Source organism: Anoplolepis gracilipes, chromosome 15 (assembly GCF_047496725.1).
Source record: "Anoplolepis gracilipes chromosome 15, ASM4749672v1, whole genome shotgun sequence".
Lineage (NCBI taxonomy): Eukaryota > Metazoa > Arthropoda > Insecta > Hymenoptera > Formicidae > Anoplolepis > Anoplolepis gracilipes.
Genome location: NC_132984.1, coordinates 1,095,770 through 1,115,898, shown reverse-complemented (window position 1 = coordinate 1,115,898; position 20,129 = coordinate 1,095,770). Strand labels below are relative to the sequence as shown.

The window sequence follows — 20,129 nt, the reverse complement described above, 5'->3', positions numbered from 1 at the left end:
ACACACACACATAGAAAGATATAATTTATTCCGTGCAACCGTGTGTTAATCTCGGTGCATCTTTCCAACGATAGAAATTAAAATTTTATAATACATAATCGCCAGTCGATAAGTCATCACATTGATTCGCTGTACTGTCGTTCACTTCCTAAAAATATATTGCAATTAAAATATGTGTGTGTGTATATATATATATATATATGCACACACACATATCTGTACAATTTCCGGTATCGTATATAGTTATACAGATTTCTATCTTTAATATACCAGTAATGTTCAAAGTGGCATCGTCCACTTTGAACAAGAATTACTTCAACGATATTATTTTGTCAAAACTGTTTTAAGTTTAAGCCGCCCTAAAAAAAGGAAAAAATATTTAACCGTGTGATAATAATGCGTCGCAAGGTAAAATATATAACAGAATAGATAGGAAATCTCTCTTTCACAAATCTATATACAACTATATAAATGTATGATATGTCATTATTGAAAGGAATAAATTACATGTGTGCATAAATCACCGATGTAATTTTTACATCAATGAATCTAATTTTTCTTAAAACAGAATTGTCAAAGTGTGATCTTCCATAAAATGGAACATGTATTGCGTCATTTCTTAGTAGCGTGACATTAAAGTTTCTACGACGATCAAAGGCGAGGACAATCGTGAATGTTGTAGCACCGATAATTTTTTTTTTTTACGGCTAGACTATACATATATTCGGATAAAACGCTTATAGTGCCGTTTGAGCTGCTTCGTTATTATTCGTTATTATCAATTATATTTCACGCTTGCAGCGAAAAAGTCGCCTACGTCAACTACAATATTCTATGACGCAAAATAGCACCTGCTTAAAACCTACTAAAAACAAGAGACACGTCGTCTATATCATGCTCAATTGTGAATATTTCCCGCGGATGTCATCAAAAATAGATCGCCTAAAGGTACTTAGGCATATTCATGTTTCGATACTAGAGAGCAAATAAGGGAAAAAAGTTGGATCGAAAATTAAAATACATTTTACTTTTTTTCCACTTATCTCGATTTTGACTCCGCTTTTCAATTTGTTTCCACAGTCAAAGTATATATACATTTGCGCATAAATATCCGCGGTTTAATCCACGTCTCCTATATTTCATTACACGTCTTTGCACTGTAATTAATGTACAAATATCCTAATATAAATACTTGTGCGAATAAAGACAATTACAATTAGGAAATAATTAATCTTAATAGCTAATAACGTGCATTTTGAAATTAAATTTATAATAAATCCCAAAACCTCCCCTTAATGCGAATCAAGCACCATCTTTGTATCCTGATTGTCTTTACACACGAAAAACTGCTAAAAATATAAAAAGAAGCTTTTTAGCGAGTCATGAGAATGTTCGAGTCATGAGAATGTTCGAATCACGCTTAAATTGCACCTTCACACGCGCGATAAAACATTAATTATTACTTAAATTTATTACGTATAATACGGTATTGCGTTTATTATTAATTGCGAGTTTATCGCTTACTGAATAAACTTACAATCAATACAGGATATGTGTGTAATAAATTTAAGTAACGCCAATCTTCCTACGTCACGCTTTGAATTTTTTACAGGCACTGATAATATAAAACATGTTAAGTACAAAACGTTAAAGTACAATCGGCCTGATTATGTCATCGCCATTTTTTTCGCATCGCGAGATCATGATAAATGCAATCCTGGATGGGTTCTTACAAAACAATAAGGATTGTACGATTGCAATTTTCCGATTTTCAGAAAAATTATTTGCACAATAGTTTTTTACCCCGAGATTTTTGTTGCAATATATACATATATAAGAATATTACATACAGAAATAGTAATATTTTTAGTAAACGTGATACCAATAAAATAGCATCGGAAAATGATTGCAATTGTATACAAAAATGCTTAAAAATATATGAATACAATATTTTCTCGATTCATCCCTTATCAAATAAATGTGCGGGTGATTAGCACGAAATGTGTAATCGATCATTTCAATTGAAATCTGCTTTTAATCAACTTTTAGGTATCGCAAAAAAAAAAGCCAGACCAAGCAGACCTGTCGCAATATACATCTGATAATACATCGCTTCTTCCAATTAATATATTTCGTATCTTAAGCATCTTTTAAACTTGTCCAACATATGTGTAAAATTGACTCATCAGCGTCATCACGATTTACACAGCGCTCTAGTAGATGGAATGTTCAATAGTTCTCGAAAAGTGTAGGAAAAGTTGTACTAAATAATTATATATATCAAATAAAATAAAAATTAAATATAGAATTTCTGTACACGAAATTATACGTCAATGCAATGATGTGAACCGAGATGTCTCGCTGTGTGCATAATATATTAAAAGTAACATATTGCTCTTATCTAGAATTATTTAAAAAAAATAAAGAATACGGAAGAAGACCTACGTAATACAAATTGTTTTGTGTTATATTATATATATGCTTGGAAATATTAGCGTAATCAAAAAGTCTGTCTGTTTTTTTTTCTTTATTTCATTTTTCTAGTGTATAGAAAAAAATGTACATACATAAGAAAAAAACAACGGACAAACTTTTTTGATCAATCTAATATGTGTACATATACAATATATTATACTGCAAGGTAATCTCGCGAGGATGAATAAACAAGGCAAGATAAAGGAACTTTAACGCTTTCGAGAGCGTCGTGCAACGGGATCGCGACCTTAAAGTCCGACCGCCGTTCGACGACCTCGTTCAGCCCGTTCACATAGAACAACTGAAGCAGGTCGATTCCCGAGTTGATTCTTGAGCTCGTCTTGTGTAAACCTTCAGTAGTTGGCAGTGTACTCTGTATTTAAAACAGACACATAGTAATTTAGTGTAAAGATTTGATCCTTAGATAGATAAGCGCTTAAAATCAAATAAATACCATCATGTCTAGAAGATCTTCAAGATCTTATTGTTTTATTAACTTGATTTTACAACTCTAATGAAACTATTCTATATTTTTTTATACTATTAGTTCTCTATTGTCAGAAATATTTTTGAGTTAATCCCCTGTTGCATTTTTTGGAGAGTAATCTTATATGTGTATTAAAAACTTGATCGTACACACATTGAGAAATTAAAACATCAATTCGCACAATACGTATTGATAATTTGAATGTTATCACGTGTTGTTTACTCGCCTGATTTTCACATTGGTGTTGTCGAGCACTTCACCGTCGCAGTTCCATACGCTAAGCCGAGAGTTGGAACGAACCTGATTTATCTCATTTTCGAATTGCAGTGTCGGCAAAGAGCGGAATGTGAATTCTCTTGCTCGATAAACCTCGACAAATGGTAGCTCGTACTGCAACAAAGATAAATTTTTTATCGATTTTACACATATTTATAAATATTTGTTTTTTGAAATTAATGTTTATAATGTACTATAATTATTTAAACATTTTAAACAGTATAATCCTGATATATACAATACATATATATTATTTAAAAATTTTTTTATAATTACTTACAGGGCCTTAAATTATAGTATATATTATATTGCAATCACAAATTAAAAATTATTACGTATAGTTTTTGTACATGTATATATTATATAATATATATAATATTTCTAATTATATAATATCTATAAATATTGAGCAATTATTGTTGGTTGGCTACAAGTAAAATGATCGATTTAGCGACTACAGACTATTAGAGACTATTATCAAATAAAGAAAATTAGTGATTAATTGGTCAAATAAGTGATTCACGTACCAGAGTCTTTCGTTTACTGGACAGCCTGAGTAGTAATCTGACATTGTTTATGAGAGATGTGTGTCTAATTAGAATCACGTCTACGCAGCCATCGCCTATGTGACAGTGAGGACTAAAGCCCATGGGACTTCTCGAGCACGCGCAAGACACGTTCGCGCCGTTCACCATAAAAAACTTTCCACTAACCGTCACCCATCCTTTTCATGAATGAAACGCAGTATATTATTACATTTATACATATATACAGTATTTAATCTACTTACACAATTTGTTTATTATTAAATCTATACTCAAATTTTACTTTTACCAATTTTTTAACACATACTGGTGATTTCCTCGTCGGGAATGCTATTGTGCATGTGTTGCAGACAGCGTGAACAGTTTTTCATGCATCTGGTACTACTTGCAGGATGACACGGATCTGACAACAGCTCAATCTCGCCTTCGTAACCCTTGTTTGCTATTATCTTTTTAAACCCTGAAAAGAGATGTTTAATTAATTTAATATTGAACATTTTATATTCTATGTGTATGTATAATATATAATACATTATTAATAATTAAAATTAATTAATAAATACAGTTATTATATACATATTGGATTATTTATCTATTACATATTTATTATATAAAAATGATATAGATTTAACAATTAAGTATATTATTCACTCAAAAAAATATTTTGCTAATGTAGATAGATTTCTACCCGGTAAAAAATTTTTCTATATAATCAGACAATCTAATTATACAAATTTATACACGAAATTTGTCCACTTTATATATAATTATACATAAAATGTTGCAGGCATTGTGTATAAGTATGTGTACATAATTCAAATTGCAGCTATCAATCCATTTATATATAAATATACGTAACGTTTTATACGGTGTCATCTATAATTATACACAATTGTGTAGAATACTGTATAATTATATTTAATTCTGCATAGCTATACATAAGAAATTTTTTATCGGGTAGATGTCTTAATTAATTAAAATTTATCGCTACTTTTTATATCTGTTAGAATATTATTTGTCACATATAGAATTTATAGCAGCAATATTTTAACGATACCTCTAGAATATTTAGATCCCATTGCCAAATATTAATCACAAATATAATTGTCCTTGACGATAGGTATCACAGAAAAATTTTCTGTCTAAATTACACTAATAGTACAGATATAAATTCTGCCACTATCATTTAAATTGATTAAATGCAAAATATATGCAGTATCACAGTATTTGTTAATAATTTATCCGTTTCAATTAATTTTTTACATCTAGAAAATTTTTGTTGAAGTTGCAAGATCATTTTTTTGAGTGTTATATAATTCAAGTTTTAAATTTTATTATAAACAAAAAAAAAAAAAAAAAAAAAAAAAAGAAAAGTAAACAATTTCTTTAAATGTCACAAATTAAACGATAAAAATTTCTGGATTTTACCGGACCAATCGTATCTACGGGGCCCCATCCAGCGAAATTTTTCACTATCGCGAATTACGTCACCCAGATAGCCGTAACTGAGCACGCTGGCGTACAATCTGAGCAAGGTGCGATTGCTATGAACCGATGAAATGTCCAGACCGATCGAGTCGCCGAAAATGATGTGTATAGCAGCTGTCTGAACGTCAGTGGTACCGTGCAGACTATAGGCCATCGTATCCGTGCTACCGCTGGGTATAACGCCGACGGGCAAAACAGGGCTGGGAAGTCTGACGTCGGGATCGTTGGGATCGATCTGCTGATCCTTGACCGCCCTCAGAATCAGCCCGTTGAACACTTCGGCGAACGTGCCATCGCCACCGATGCATACCACTGCCTAAAATGCACCGCGAATAAAGTGGTAAATTAGCTTGGATCAATTCTTTTCACTATAGACTTTTCGGCCTAAATATGAGTTTATATTTATTATATAAAGTCAGAAAATAATCAATAAATATAAAATTTCTATTTTAAATACATATATATTATTTAGTATCCAAAAATTTATATAGATATTAATTTTCTTCGGAATTTATATATAATGTTTTATATCTACCGCATATAAGTGATTTAAAAAGTGATACAAAAAGTTGGGTTTCTGGATTTACGTGATTTTCTAATTATAATAATATAAATAATAGATAAAAAATTGTTATATAAATTCATAATTATTACAAAGCATTATTACAAATTCATAATTATTATTAAATTATTATATTTAATTTGTATACATTGATCCGGGTTTGTATAAATTATGTATAAATTTATTTATATCTGGGTTTACGTTGTGTGTGTGTGTGTGTGTGTGTATAAACTTAGCGAAGCAGAATAGCCTTACAAGAACAAGACTCACATGAAAGTCACTCAAATCGACCGTCAGCAAAACATCACGAATGTGGCCAGTACGTTCGGTGATTATCATTTTTGTCTCGATACCGGCGATGGTCATAAGTGGCTGCACGTCCTTTTCCCAAATCCTGACGCCTTTTTTCTTACCGCCTATGGGATTGATGAACAGCATCACCTTTCGCGGTCGATACGTAAGACCTGAAACAATCGGCTACAAATTAAATTCGATTTTTAATTCTTTGAATTCTAGGAGTTTTCTTAAATACTCGAATTATCAGAGTTTAACGTTAATTTATAATCAATTCGGTAAATCAAATTCGAATTCTAGGAGATTTTTAAAAAATAAAATTGTATCTGTGAAATAAAATAAAATTTCAAAGAAGGTATATCAGGAGCGATACTCGCAGAATTATTGTTTAATTAATTGATCAAAAAATTTGTACGTTTCTTTCCTACGCATACAATATATGTGCGTAAATACATGCATTCACATATATACATAATTCATTGTCAGATCAATAAAAAAGAGTGAACAAAATACTCTTTCTAATTGACTTTGTTTTTTTATTCACATTTTAATCGACTTTATTTCTTTATTTAATAGTGGGAAATGAGTCGAATAGAGTCGAGGGAAAAACAGGCTTTTAATCATGCAAACTGTGCTAATCGATCTTTCCAACATAACATCGATAATCGAACGGGTTTTTTTTTTTTTCATGAAAATGGCATTACGCGAGCACGGCAAGTCCCCAGATCAATACCATAACTGTTGGTTCGTAACAAAGGTCAACAAGAGTAGTTTAGCAACGCGCCTACCTTGTTTTCTCGATGCTTACATATTAAAATAAGCGTCTCTCTCTCTCTCTCTCTCTCTCTCCTTCTCTCTCTCTTTCTCTTTCGAAGATTGTCATGCAGTATCATTACCCACCAAGCGAGATAAGAGATTACATCTCGCTCAATTCGTTTGGCAATGCTCTTAAAAGAAGCAACAATTCAATTTGGAAATTTAAATTTCAAGAAATAACAAAATTAAATGATAAACCAGCGCAACCTAACTTAAAAATTATTAAAACCTACGAGAATAGCGAAATTAAAGAATGTAACAGCAATTTTGAAAAATTAATTAAAAAATTATTACAACCCGCAAATGAAAAAGATTGAGAAGAGAACGATTCAATTTAGAAATTATTTATATGTTTGGCGAAATCAAAGAATGACACAGTAATTTAATTCAGGAATTGTTAGCATATTCACAAAAGGGGAATTAAACGATGAAAGCACAAACGATAATCGCGCAAACCTTTAATGATTAATTTGCCAACTACGCTGGGCTCAAAGAGTTTTAGGATCACCGTGTATATTGTCGTAATGCGAATCTTTTATCGTGATTTACGTCGAACTGATTAAACGATTAGCTAGACTTTGATAGATTACACGCTTCTAACTTTAAATGTAAGTGCGATGAAAAAAAAATGCATAAAAACACAATGATAAAGAGCAGCCTTGTTTTAATCTATAATTTAGCATATACATTTTATCATTGGAAAAAAAGAATACGAAAAGTTCGTTCTCCATAATTTTATGCGCACAATAATCTCTAGTCTTAAAATAATGAATTTTTTAATTCAGAAATAACACTCAATTCAGAGTGAAATATAAATATTTTGCGTTTGTCCTTTTTTGTGTCAGTCTTGATTTTTTAAATCTTTTTTCCTCTCTACTTTCTAAGATTTATTTTTATATTCTCTTATAATATTTTTCTTAGAACCAAGCTGCTTACGTTACTGGAATTTAATCATTTTATCCGTAAAGAATAATGTATCCGCATAATGTCGCAATGATATTAGCGACGAAACAAGAATCAGCAAGTTTTTATACACTAATTTATGCGTCAGGTTGATTTCTTGAAGTATTTGATTGGCTGTTTTCTTTATGCAATCGCTTACTTTTTTTTACGTCGAGCAAATAAATCGGTGGGAGTTACTTCTTACAACTACGTAATAAACTAAGTTTATCGTCCGCGCCTGTCGAACGAGCCGCAGCTTTGGATATCGCTGAAATAATAACATTGCATTTGCTTAACCACACTATGCAAAATATATTTCTAAACTGCGTACTATATCTATTGAACAAAAATACCGTAGGAACAGTGATAATTTTCAAATAACCAGCGATTAAATTATTTTAGGAAAATAAATGTCATAATTATCCTTCTCCCTCTCAAACTTCTTTTTCTTCATGCATATGTATCTCGTAATTATACAGTTAACCATGTTAGCTGTTGCAAGGCAGTAAAAAGTCTGAAGAAACGCTACTAAATTAAAAATGTGGCAATTGAAAAATTAATTGCGCAATTAGCTCACCTAGAAGGTGATTTCGAATGGTTTTCACCCACGAGGCGATCTGTCTGGGATCTGTGTGGCTCATAGTTACGCTGTGATGTCGCCATTTGTTCTTGGATCCGCGAACTGCGTAGTGCAGAATAAAATTCGTCGGGCAAACCGTGGCCGGCGAGGTCGGCTGTTTCTCTTTAACACTCAAACCTGGTATCCAGTCATCGCCGTAGCGTACCGCCAAAACGTCTGTCAAAGGCAGCGTCCATCTGGCTGGAAGAAAGAAGTAAACAAAAACTGGTTATTGCGATGATGATTTTATAAGCAAAAAATTCGACACGTGTCTCTATCATTTCGTCTCTATTGTGTCCGCTGGTATTTAATTAAAAGCGTGCGTGTCGTACGGATATTTTTGTATTCTATTTTTCTTTCATCGTGATATTAAAACTAGATAAATGACCTTTGACATATATAAAAAAAAAAGCAATTTTAATATCGCATAATATATGTGAATATTATGCGTTTAAAGCCGGTATGAGACTACGTGTTGAAGAGATTGAAGATTAAAAATTATGTGTGTGGACAGAAAAAAAGAATATTCTTATTTTGACAATATATCTTTAGTTTGAAAATGTAAATCTTGAAATGAGATTATATTGCGTTAAAGAAAGAAAATTTCCTTGGATAAAGACATTTTATATAGTTTGACCAAGAAAAATATATTCTTGTTATTTAAGAATAATTTTCTTGAACGCAGAGGAAAAAATGTTGGATAGAAAATAACATATGTTCAAATCGAAGATTATAATTTTCTTAGAGTCAAAATAATTATTTTATTCTTGAAATGACAATTATAGCATTGAAGTAAAATTATTATATTATTGAAATTTAAGATTTTTAAATTCTCCTAAAATTATAAATTGTTACTTATATATGAAACAACGAACGCATTCATATGAGTATATAAGTTTTGATTTGACACTTACTTTTTTTCTGTATGGAATGTGACTCAAAGCAAAACGAGATAAAATTTCTTTGTCTTGATTGATCATATTTCAATATCAATGTGTCTGATACGAGAGCTCGGCGAATGTAATGCGATTCAACACACATAGAGTCAACTGTCAGATAATAATCTCGATAAGATTCGATAGCAATATTCTAAGTAAACATATTGCATAACAATTTTTTGACTTATCGTTATATAATTAGATATACTCTGCTTCTTTTTACATTATTTATGACTTTACATTATTAATTTTATATTTTACATAATTATTATATTTTATATATATATATATATATATATATATATATATATATATATATATATGCAATATTAAATTTATATTACATTTTAGGACTAAGAAGTGCAATATGCAGTTACGTTATTTGGTGAATGTAAAATGCAGAGAACGATACTCGACGTGTGTGTGTGATATGTTGCACAATATATCCAGTTACGTATACTGAGTGCAGGTGCACGCGCTTGCATCCTAGAATGCGTCTAAGAAAGAGTTAAATTGCTTTCTTGAAAGAGGAATCTCTCGAGTCACAGTATTGACCTTTTCATATAAAAATCCGAGAAGAAAGTAAAACATTGTTGTTCAAAGAAGAAAGCATAAAACATATTGCTCGTATAAATTTTTCATTTCTATGTGTGCACTCTGTTCTTGAAATTCTTATTTTTATATACTACACCATATATATTTGATTTTTTAGTATTACGTATAAACTAACTAATACATACATATAATCGACATTAACACAAATTTTGCAGTACACAAACGGAAATTTCATTATCATTATTAATTGGTTAAAAAAGAAGTAATTGCTCGAGGTTTATCGTTGTGAGGAAATCCACTTCCGACACTTGACACATTTTCCTTGCGACATTTTCTACATACAAAAGCAACATCGTTTCCTTATCTTGCACTTTGCTTTCTCTTGTGCCGATAAATTGTGTGCCGTTGTTAGAAATCAATTTTTATCTCGCGCTTATCATCTGCCAAGTATTTATTTCAACCGCAATAGGTGAGCGATGATATTGTTAGGTACAATAATTTATCTACTAGTACAATTTAAGGTAATTTTCTTTGGCGGAAATTAAAAAAAAAAACAACATTGCATTAACTGCGCATTATTACAGTATTACAACTCGGAATTACCGGAAATTACTTCTTTAAATTATACATAAAATATGCTTCTTTAATTATTTATATAAATTTATATTTTTTAAATTATTAATATATTTATTAAATTTATATATTTATATCAAATATAAAATATGTATATAAATATATATATAAAGATATCAAATAATTTTGGTTATTTTATTTAATTAAAACAAAGTGTATTTCTAAAAAAATTCTAAACTCCAAATAAATAATAATAAAATAAAAATTTCTTAATCATATAAATTTGTTTTTTTTTTTTTTTGGTAATATTTGATCGATTTCATGAATCATCGTATCAATTAGCGAAAACTTGCGATGCATATGCGAAGATGTAACGAGCATACATATATCGCGCGGTGCACGTGCGAAATATATTTTTAGCCAATGATATTTGATTTCTCGCTGTTTTCCCGGGGAGTGTTACGATTCGTATACGAATCGTATCTTTCAAAACAACATCAAACATGCGATTGCTATGCCTATCACATGCCTAACGAGCGGTTGTTATCGAGGATCGGTTCGTTGACGATGCATCGCACATTGCGATCGGCCTTATACGAGACAGCGTTTGATTACATTGTCTGATATATTGTACTTCCGCGTGTTAAGAATCAATCTCTGTCAATACTTGACAAATATCATTTATAATGATAATAATAATAATCAGCTGTTTTATAACAATTGGTATATACACGTTATAGTTAACGTCTTAATAATTAATGATTGGTGATTTACAATAATTAACTTTACAAAGATCAACGTTGATGTTTGCGAAAAATACAAGATTGAGACGACCAATTGTCACGATTCAATCTTTATGAAATTAAACAAATTTTTTTTTTTCATTAACAAACAAACGATGAGATAAGAAGAGAGAAAAAAACAAGGAATTTTCATGTCTCCTGCCCACACACACACACAAGAAATACAGATAAAAACTTGCATAACCGCACACGAGTTTCGTGCCTGAACCGAGTCTCACTCCGGTGTACAATTATGTATTACATTAATATGTTTATACCTCGCAATGTTGAGAAGCGTTTCACGTATATCACGCAGACATACTAAGAAATACACAAACAATTTTTCGACAATAGCAAAGATGACATGGAAATAAACATGCGAATTTTATGGTGGCAGCTACAAATTAGTTACGTGACTGTCCGAGTAATAATTTTTGCATAATTAAAACAATTTATCGATCAACATACTCTATTAGTGTGTGTCTCTATTAAATAATAATAATTATTATTATTATATACATATATTAAAGAATGCATTAATATTAAGTATTTTAACTATATACATAATATATACATATAAAATAAAAATATAATAATAATTATAATAATATAAATAGAAATAAATTTCTACAGCAATATTAGAAAACTGTAAAACCTACTTAGAATAAGATTGGAGAAATTAAGACGTGTGTGTGTGTGTGTGTGTGCGCGCGAAACAATACTCAGAGAAAATGTGTGCCACAAGTGCTGATCTATCGCTATATGTATGCTTTCTCGCTCGCAGACAGGTTTCTCTTAACCGGAGTAACACGCACCACACACAAGAAACACACCAACGATATGCTGAAAGACGAAAAGTGAAAGACTGCAGCTGCAAGTATGGCTTGTATGTGCAACTTGAGCGCGCGAGACGACGACGTTCCGCAGGATCGGTGCACTATTGAAGTGTCAATTCGCGTTAACCACGTGACGCGAAATTAGCGATACTATATTTATATCGATAATTTATCTTTCGCGAATAATTCTGGTTTTCATAATACCGAAGGCCGGAATTTTATATCATAATGCTTTATGATCAAAACAAAGACCTTTAGAAATGTTAAACAGCAGTATCATCTTGCGATCATCTTGGAATATTAAGACGTGAATGACGTCATCTCGCGTGCGTATACGTTTTTTTTTTTTTTTTGCAGATACATTATATAATGTATATAAAAAAAAATCCAATTGACATTTGTGTGAGCGTGTGATTGTTTAATATTTTTTTTTTATTCTATTTTTTATTTAATATTTTTACGATTATATTTAATTTACATTTATTTAATATTTTTTATTTAATTATTCTACTGATGTTATAAGTTGAATCACTAATTGCCGGAAATTCATATTTCTAAGGATGAGTTGCGTGTGTGATACGCCTTTTAGCGTTGCAGAATTATTGTGGCTGTTGTTTAACACTATGCCAATGAATCACAAGAACTTAATTGTTTGACAAGGCCGGAGGGGGGAGGGGGGAGAAGGGGAAGAGAACTGAAGATCACAGTTGTAAAAATTCGCACCATCCGCCCAGGAAAAGAAAGATTATCGCTGTCTGATTTAATATTCATAGCGCGGACGAGTGTGAGCACGCGCTCGGATAAGGAAATAGAACAATATGCAAATTGTACTCAAGGACAAGAATGAGTACCAACATATGTTCCTGATTACGTGAGTCGATCGCCAAAAACTTGTTAATATTCCTCACGTTGTCCTTATCTGCGTCTTAAAGCTATAAAAGCTATGAATCTATCTAAAAATAAGCAAGACATCACACATGTACGTATATAAAGATTTCGATAGGAGGAAATATATTATTTAATCATCGTACATATTTCATTTTTATGTTGAAGAAGAATTTTGCGTATTATGTAAGCGAGCGCGAACAATAAACACCATTGATCAGGGTTTCTAAAAACTTGAAAAGATAAAAAATTTGGATTTAATTTAAAATAATATAGTTTCTCAAATGTGTAATTAATTTTATCAAGTTCTTGGAATAGTGAATATTTAAATAAATTTAATATTTAAATTAATAAATTTTTAATTTAAAGAAAAGATATATTTCATCTTATATTATTTTATAATTTTTTATAACATAAAAAATAATTTTTATTAAAAATTATGTTTTATTTAAATTATATTCATATTTTAAATTAAATATATATATATTAAATTCTATAGCTATTTATGTATATATTTTTAAAATTTATTTCTAACATGTGGAACCTTTCGATATCCTAGTGATATATTTAATTCAAATTTTGATCGTAGAATTAAACTTTTGTCACAATCGTATTACGAATCAATTTATCGAAGATGCGTCTGGTAAAAATTATACTTTACTTTCTGTTATACAACTATTTAAAGTTTAAAATACAATTCTGTTTATAATCTTATTTCTTTTTTTTTTCTTTAATTGCTTTAGCGTATATGTGTATAATTACGCAGCTACTAAAAAAAGAAAAAAATATAATAATATATGTTGATGGCCCAATAAGTAGATGTTACCGCAAAAGATGCTGTATAGCAGGTCAAGGCCAGACACAATCGACATAATCTTACTATGCATCACACGCTTAACCCATATCACATACTGGCCTACCTTGTGAGAAACTGAATTGTTCGAGTTATGTTTATAAGCACTCATTAGTTTTAAGAAAAACTGAAGTTGACAGAGAAAAAGAAAGAATATACATATAAAATAATTGCTTTAAAAAATCCTGAGTTTTTTTTCAAACAATTATTTATTTATTTTTTTTATAAAATTATTATATAACTTCGTGAGTTTGGAAAATATTATTCGCGAAACAAATAATATAAAAAATATTTTATGTAACAGCTTTTATTTATTAGTCATAAATAGATGTATTTATCAGTCTGTAGATTATGTGCGCGTGTATTACATATCTATTAAGAAAAAAAAAAAATGTTAACTTTAACAAAAAAAATAGTATTTTTCCTCTTCGAGTTGTTATAATTCTTGATAATCCCGAATACAAAAAATAAATGAAGAGTATTCTCTCTCTTTCTCTACGTAAATCGCAAATTATTATTTTCATATTAAAAAAATCAACATTGAGAAATAAATTGCAAAGTAGTAGATTAAAGAATCGCAGAAAGTGAGATGAGATAAAATCAGATAGGATGGATGAGAATCATATGACTAGAAACAGGAACGAACGACAAACGCGCGCGTTATTGACTCGAATTATTATTGATCTGTCTTTTATGTCCATGTAATCTATTTTGTTTGATCTGTTTGTGACAAGTAGAATAGAATATGTGAGATTCTATAATTTCGATCTTATTCAAACTCTGCATTCATAAAGTGCAATTAAAAAGATAGCTGACCTGACACTTTTGTGTGTATTCCAATTTTACACATTAAATATTTATCTATATACAAGGTGTCCTATTTTTACTTTCACACCATAATATCTCGATGTCACGTAAGTTTGGAAAAAAATGTTTCAGACAAAAGTTTTATGAGAGGTTTCAAGAGAGACATAAGATGCTGATAATAATTTGTCCTTGAATAATCGTTTGAAGATCATGTAAAGGTCATCTTCAATTTCTTAAATGGCACTCCCTATTTTTTTTCATTGCATATTCTTGCAGCTTACTGTGAGAGCTTTCTAAAAATATTTAATATTTTTATGCGCAGAATAATGAGACGAATCAATTGGTATACAGAAAATACAGAGTTGTTTAAAAAATATATAAATTTGCAACAAGCAATTACATTTCTTTTTAACAACTATGTGTTTTCTTTACCAATGGATTCGTCTCATTATTCTGTGTATAAAGATATTAAAGTAAGAATATAAAAAAAAAAACTAAATATTTTACAAGATATTTTGTTTTTTATGTCAAAATACTGGAATTTTCAAGCCTGAAAAACTCGAAAAGTACTTAACAAAAAAATACTTAATTATAGCGTTTTAGAATGTCGTCTTGTCGTTGGTTCCCTTTAAGAAAATGAAGCCCTTCACATGACCTTCAAAACAACTATCCAAGGACAAATTATTACCGTCATTTTATATCCTCCTTAAAACCACACAACTTTTGTCCGAAACATTTTTATCTAAACTTACGTAACATCGAGATATTACGATGTGAAAATTAAAATGGGACATCCCATATATTTAGTATTTATCAGAAATGTATTTATAGCATTTATCAAATTGTCAAATTGCACGAACACCTGTTACATCAAAGTCACTATGATTTTAAAACAAATCAATTAAAAAATACTTTAGGATTAAATATTTTATAATATTTTTCTCTTTTTTTTTTTGCCAAGAAAAAATATATTGCGTCAATAAAATAATTGTCCAATCCAGTGTCCGTTTATCTTTAAAAAGTAAGACTCACTCTAACAGAGGAGTTTGTTGAGCCAAGAAAGAGAGCGCGCATAATTGTTGTTGACCTGAAAAAGCTATTGATCTATCTATCTTTATTTCTTCCTCTCTCTCTTCCTCTTCTATTATTTTTTATCCAACTACATCTATCATGTGTGCATGTGTTACGTCACATTTATTTCATTATATCTGATTCTAAAGCAAAATAACTAGCTCTTTAAAAACATTCAGGTATTTTTTTTTTCTATGAAAGAATATCGTACATGTGTGTGTATTGTTTCGATGGAATAATAATAATATATTTATATAATGCATATTTTAAGTTATTTTATCTTAATAGTATTTCCAACTCTAATATACAATCTTATCAACTCTGAAATTAAATGTTTTAATCTAAAATATTAAGGAGAAATATATTCTTTTAATTGACGGAATATAATAAGTTCGCTAATGCAAACATTTATTAATTCTTGAAGAAAATTTTTATTAGCTCAAGAATTAAAAAAAATCAATTCCATATTAATCAAAATATAATCTTTAAAAACACACACACACACACACATTTAAATATTCAACAATAAAAATTGTTATCGAGGAGCGTACATTTTTTTTCGTTAGCAACAATTTAATTAATCTGTTCTATATTATCAAAAATATGCTGCAAGATTTCAGAAAGTTTGTCGAAATACAACTGAATCTATTAATTAAAATACAACCTTGATCCAGTTCCTCCGTCAATATAAACTTTCAACTCTCGACGAGACTTATACTAAAACTCGTAAAAATTTTCCTGCGCGCCGAATCAAGGACAAAGGCAAATCCCGCTTACTGTAAGGCGGCCGCTCCGTTTCCCAGATAAGCGTACCGCGATGTAGATACACGCGGCATCGCTTCTTCTTCACGACGAAGGTGTTGAGCAGCACCGACCTGGAGGCACGGTGGTCGTCGGCGGACGCGCCGGGAATATCCTGCATCATGTTGAGGCCGCTTCATCGACGGGGGAAGGGATGATCGGCGAGACGATAAGGACGATAAGGACGATAAGGAGAACGTTTCAGCGAGACTGGCTATGCCACCCCGACGACGTCATCGCGAGGATGACGCTAATTAATTCGTGCTGATGACGTGCCGGTGAAATTACCGTCGCGAATATATCGGGGCGAAATGTGCGGGCTCCCTCGCACTCCGATCGATCACACGCGATCGCTAATGCTCACGCGCTCCATCCGTCCCGATCGGACACGCGAGCGAGACTGAGGACGTGGTGAGGACTGAGCCACTTCGCGTGACGCGAGACGACGAGGACGAGGACGAGGACGAGGCGAGACGAGACGGAAGGAGACGCGGGCGCTCGGTACACGTGCACTCGTCGCCTGTGTGCACGTACAGCATTACATTTTCTCGTTTGTCAGAATGAATTTTCTTGCTTTATTTTGTCACCCCTGTGCACAGAAAAAAAGTAAGTGTCAAATTAAAACTTATGTACTCATATGAACGCGTTCATTGTTTTATATATATACGCAATAATTTATAATCTTCTTGGAAGAATTTAAAAATCTTAAATTTCAACAATATTATAATCTCATTTCAATACTATAATTGTCATTTCAAGAATAAAATAATTATTTTAACTCTAAGAAAATTATAATCTTCGATTTGAACATGTGTTATATTTTTCTATCCAACATTTTTTCCTCCTCTCTATTCAAGAAAATTATATTCCTAAATAATAAGAATATATTTTTCTTGGTTAAACTATATAAAATGTCTTTATTCAAAAACAATTTTAATAAGTAGCAAATCTTCATTTGTAAAATTGTTTTTTGTTTCATTATTAGGATTAACAATCCTAAATATTAAATGATATAATAGTAAGAAAATATTCCATTCAGTATACTTATATTCACTATATATTCTTACATGTTAAGAATATCTAAAATTATTTCACCCTTTAAAGGGTTTCTTAAATTAACGATAAGAAGGTCCTTTTTACGCTTATTTTAAAGAAAGGTATATATTATAAAGATAAGTAAAATATTTTTTAGATGAGAATATAAATTTTTCGGTGTATATATATATAGAAAAAAGTAAGTGTCAAATCAAAATTTATATATGAACGCGTTCGTTATTTCATATATACGTAATAATTTATAATTTTAGGAAAATTTAAAAATCTTAAATTTCAATAATATTATAATTTTACTTCAATACTACAATTGTCATTTCAAGAATAAAATAATTATTTTGACTCTAAGAAAATTATAATCTTCGAATTGAACATGTGTTATATTTTCTATCCAACATTTTTTTCTCTCCGTTCAAGAAAATTATTCTTAAATAACAAGAATATATTTTTCTTGGTTGAACTATATAAAATGTCTTCAGCCCAGCAAATTTTCTTTCGTTTAACACAATATAATCTTATTTCGAGATTTACATTTTGAAACTAAAGATATTGTCAAAATAAGAATATTCTTTTTTTCTGTGTAAGTCACACACTTTTTATTGCTGGTTCCTGTTCACGTATCCTGCTCACAATATCTTGTTAAAAATGTTTTAGCTGTCTTAAAGTGTTTGAAAAAATCTATACAAACCTATATATATTCCTTGATGTCTGTAGAAAATAATCATGTACATGAAAAAGTTAAAAAATAAATTTTAAATAAATTTTAAACTACATTTCTTTAACTGACAAGTGAGTAGGACTTTCGGAATATTTCATTGTTAAAATATTGATAGGATCAAAGTGTGATGTAATATTTAAGGATTAATTCTCTCGATCTACTGACGTCGGATGGAATTTTAAAGCGAGCAAATATTTGTTTCCCTTGCAAAATATGAAGAGAAAAAGTAACTCTTAAAATAATTTAGATTGATAAAATACAAACTGAGGACTTTTTTTTCGATCCGTGAGTTATTAAATAATAAAACAATCAAATATCTCTCTCTTCATCAAATGTCATAAGCTCTACTTGGAAAAAAATCTAAACTCTCCAAGCTTATCACGCGAGTCTACTTGACAGTCTCATTTTAATCATGATTAGCCATCAATAATTCCCTCGTCGATGCCAGTTTTTGATAGTATCTCATCTTTAATAATATCTCTCGTGTTTAATATAGTACTTCGTTGACGATAATTTTTAATCACTCTTATTTAATCACTATTTTAATTTATAAAATTGTTTATATATTATTATAAGGATAATAAATAACGTTTATAGTGTTTTATTAAACTTATTATTTTATAATGTTACCGACAGTGGAAAATCTATCTCTCTATCATATTTACAGCAGGTACAAAACGCAGTGAATATATTTTTCTAATGTCAATGTTTTTTTCTCATTTCAATATGTATGATATAATCAATCGCAATATAACAATGAACGCGTCTCTTCTTTCTTATTCTATCAGATAATAATTATACGAATTAAATATATATAATATATATAAATAGATTTGTCTTGTGAAAACTCATCCATATGTTTTAGAATTCCATCTGATAGCACAAATTTGACGTTTATGGTTCTGTCGACATATGTTTGAACACGATGTAAATATTTGATTTGTAAATATATGATACATGTATTGATATATGTGTACCTATACTTCGTTTAACATTAATAGCTAATATAAGTCATTCAATAATTAATTAAAACGCAAACAGAAATTATATTCTAATTACTGATATCTCATTAGCATGTGTAAAAATATACTAACAGTCATCGATACTTTTCCTGACAATTTTGATGATATATTACTCATATTTTTTTCTTATCTATTCTCGATAACTATTCCTTCTCGAAAATCTTTATTAATTGGATCGTGTCGAGTAATTTATATATTTGGCGAAATGTAATTTTTTTCCAAAAGGTTGAGTTTTCTATGTTGAGAATATATATACATATATATAAATATATGTGTGAGTTTTAAAGGTTGAAAAAGAAAGCTTATGTAATGTACTTACCAAAAAAATTAAAGACATTTCGTTGACATGATTTCACACGAAAATGTCTAATCGCAATCACGCAGGAACTTGTAAGGAGCGGACCGTTTCTGCTATTTGCGCGGGAAACATTGTGAACGGGAGGCGAGGTCCACGATCAGTCGGGCTGCATTCCAAGACGATCATCGTCTGGCCGTATTTCGCGCGCCCCCGGCAACTTTTTAAATATATGTGACAAGCATTAGCAATTATCTTTGCAATTATTTTTCCTTTGTTTTATATATGTATATATATACGCACCAAAAATACATATTTGGAAATTGCACAATTTTTTGAGATCACATCAAAGTGTCGACATCATGCATATGTGTCTTGAATAAATTCAATCATTGTGTGTGTAATTATATTTAATATAACAATGTTTTTTTTTTCT

At 30.2% G+C, this 20,129-nt stretch overlaps 1 protein-coding gene across 3 annotated transcripts; it reads right to left on the bottom strand.

Annotated features, from left to right (window-relative positions):
- Positions 1 to 8: 8 nt before the first annotated feature.
- Cerk (Ceramide kinase) lies at positions 9 to 19,883 on the bottom strand. 3 transcript variants are annotated; one of them, XM_072906821.1, is made up of 9 exons: positions 19,718 to 19,883; positions 16,582 to 17,194; positions 8,463 to 8,705; positions 6,104 to 6,297; positions 5,212 to 5,587; positions 4,091 to 4,243; positions 3,766 to 3,962; positions 3,189 to 3,352; positions 9 to 2,848 (listed from the first exon to the last, which is right to left on the bottom strand). In XM_072906821.1, exons 2-9 carry the CDS (start codon positions 16,727 to 16,729, stop codon positions 2,764 to 2,766), a joined length of 1,560 nt encoding a protein of 519 aa, XP_072762922.1. In that variant the 5' UTR covers positions 16,730 to 17,194; positions 19,718 to 19,883; the 3' UTR covers positions 9 to 2,763. The 3 variants fall into 3 exon arrangements, with proteins under 3 accessions (XP_072762922.1, XP_072762925.1, XP_072762924.1); XM_072906824.1 differs by lacking the exons at positions 16,582 to 17,194; positions 19,718 to 19,883 and adding an exon at positions 11,631 to 11,809; XM_072906823.1 differs by lacking the exons at positions 16,582 to 17,194; positions 19,718 to 19,883 and adding an exon at positions 9,419 to 9,681.
- Between the last annotated feature and the right edge of the window lie 246 nt (positions 19,884 to 20,129).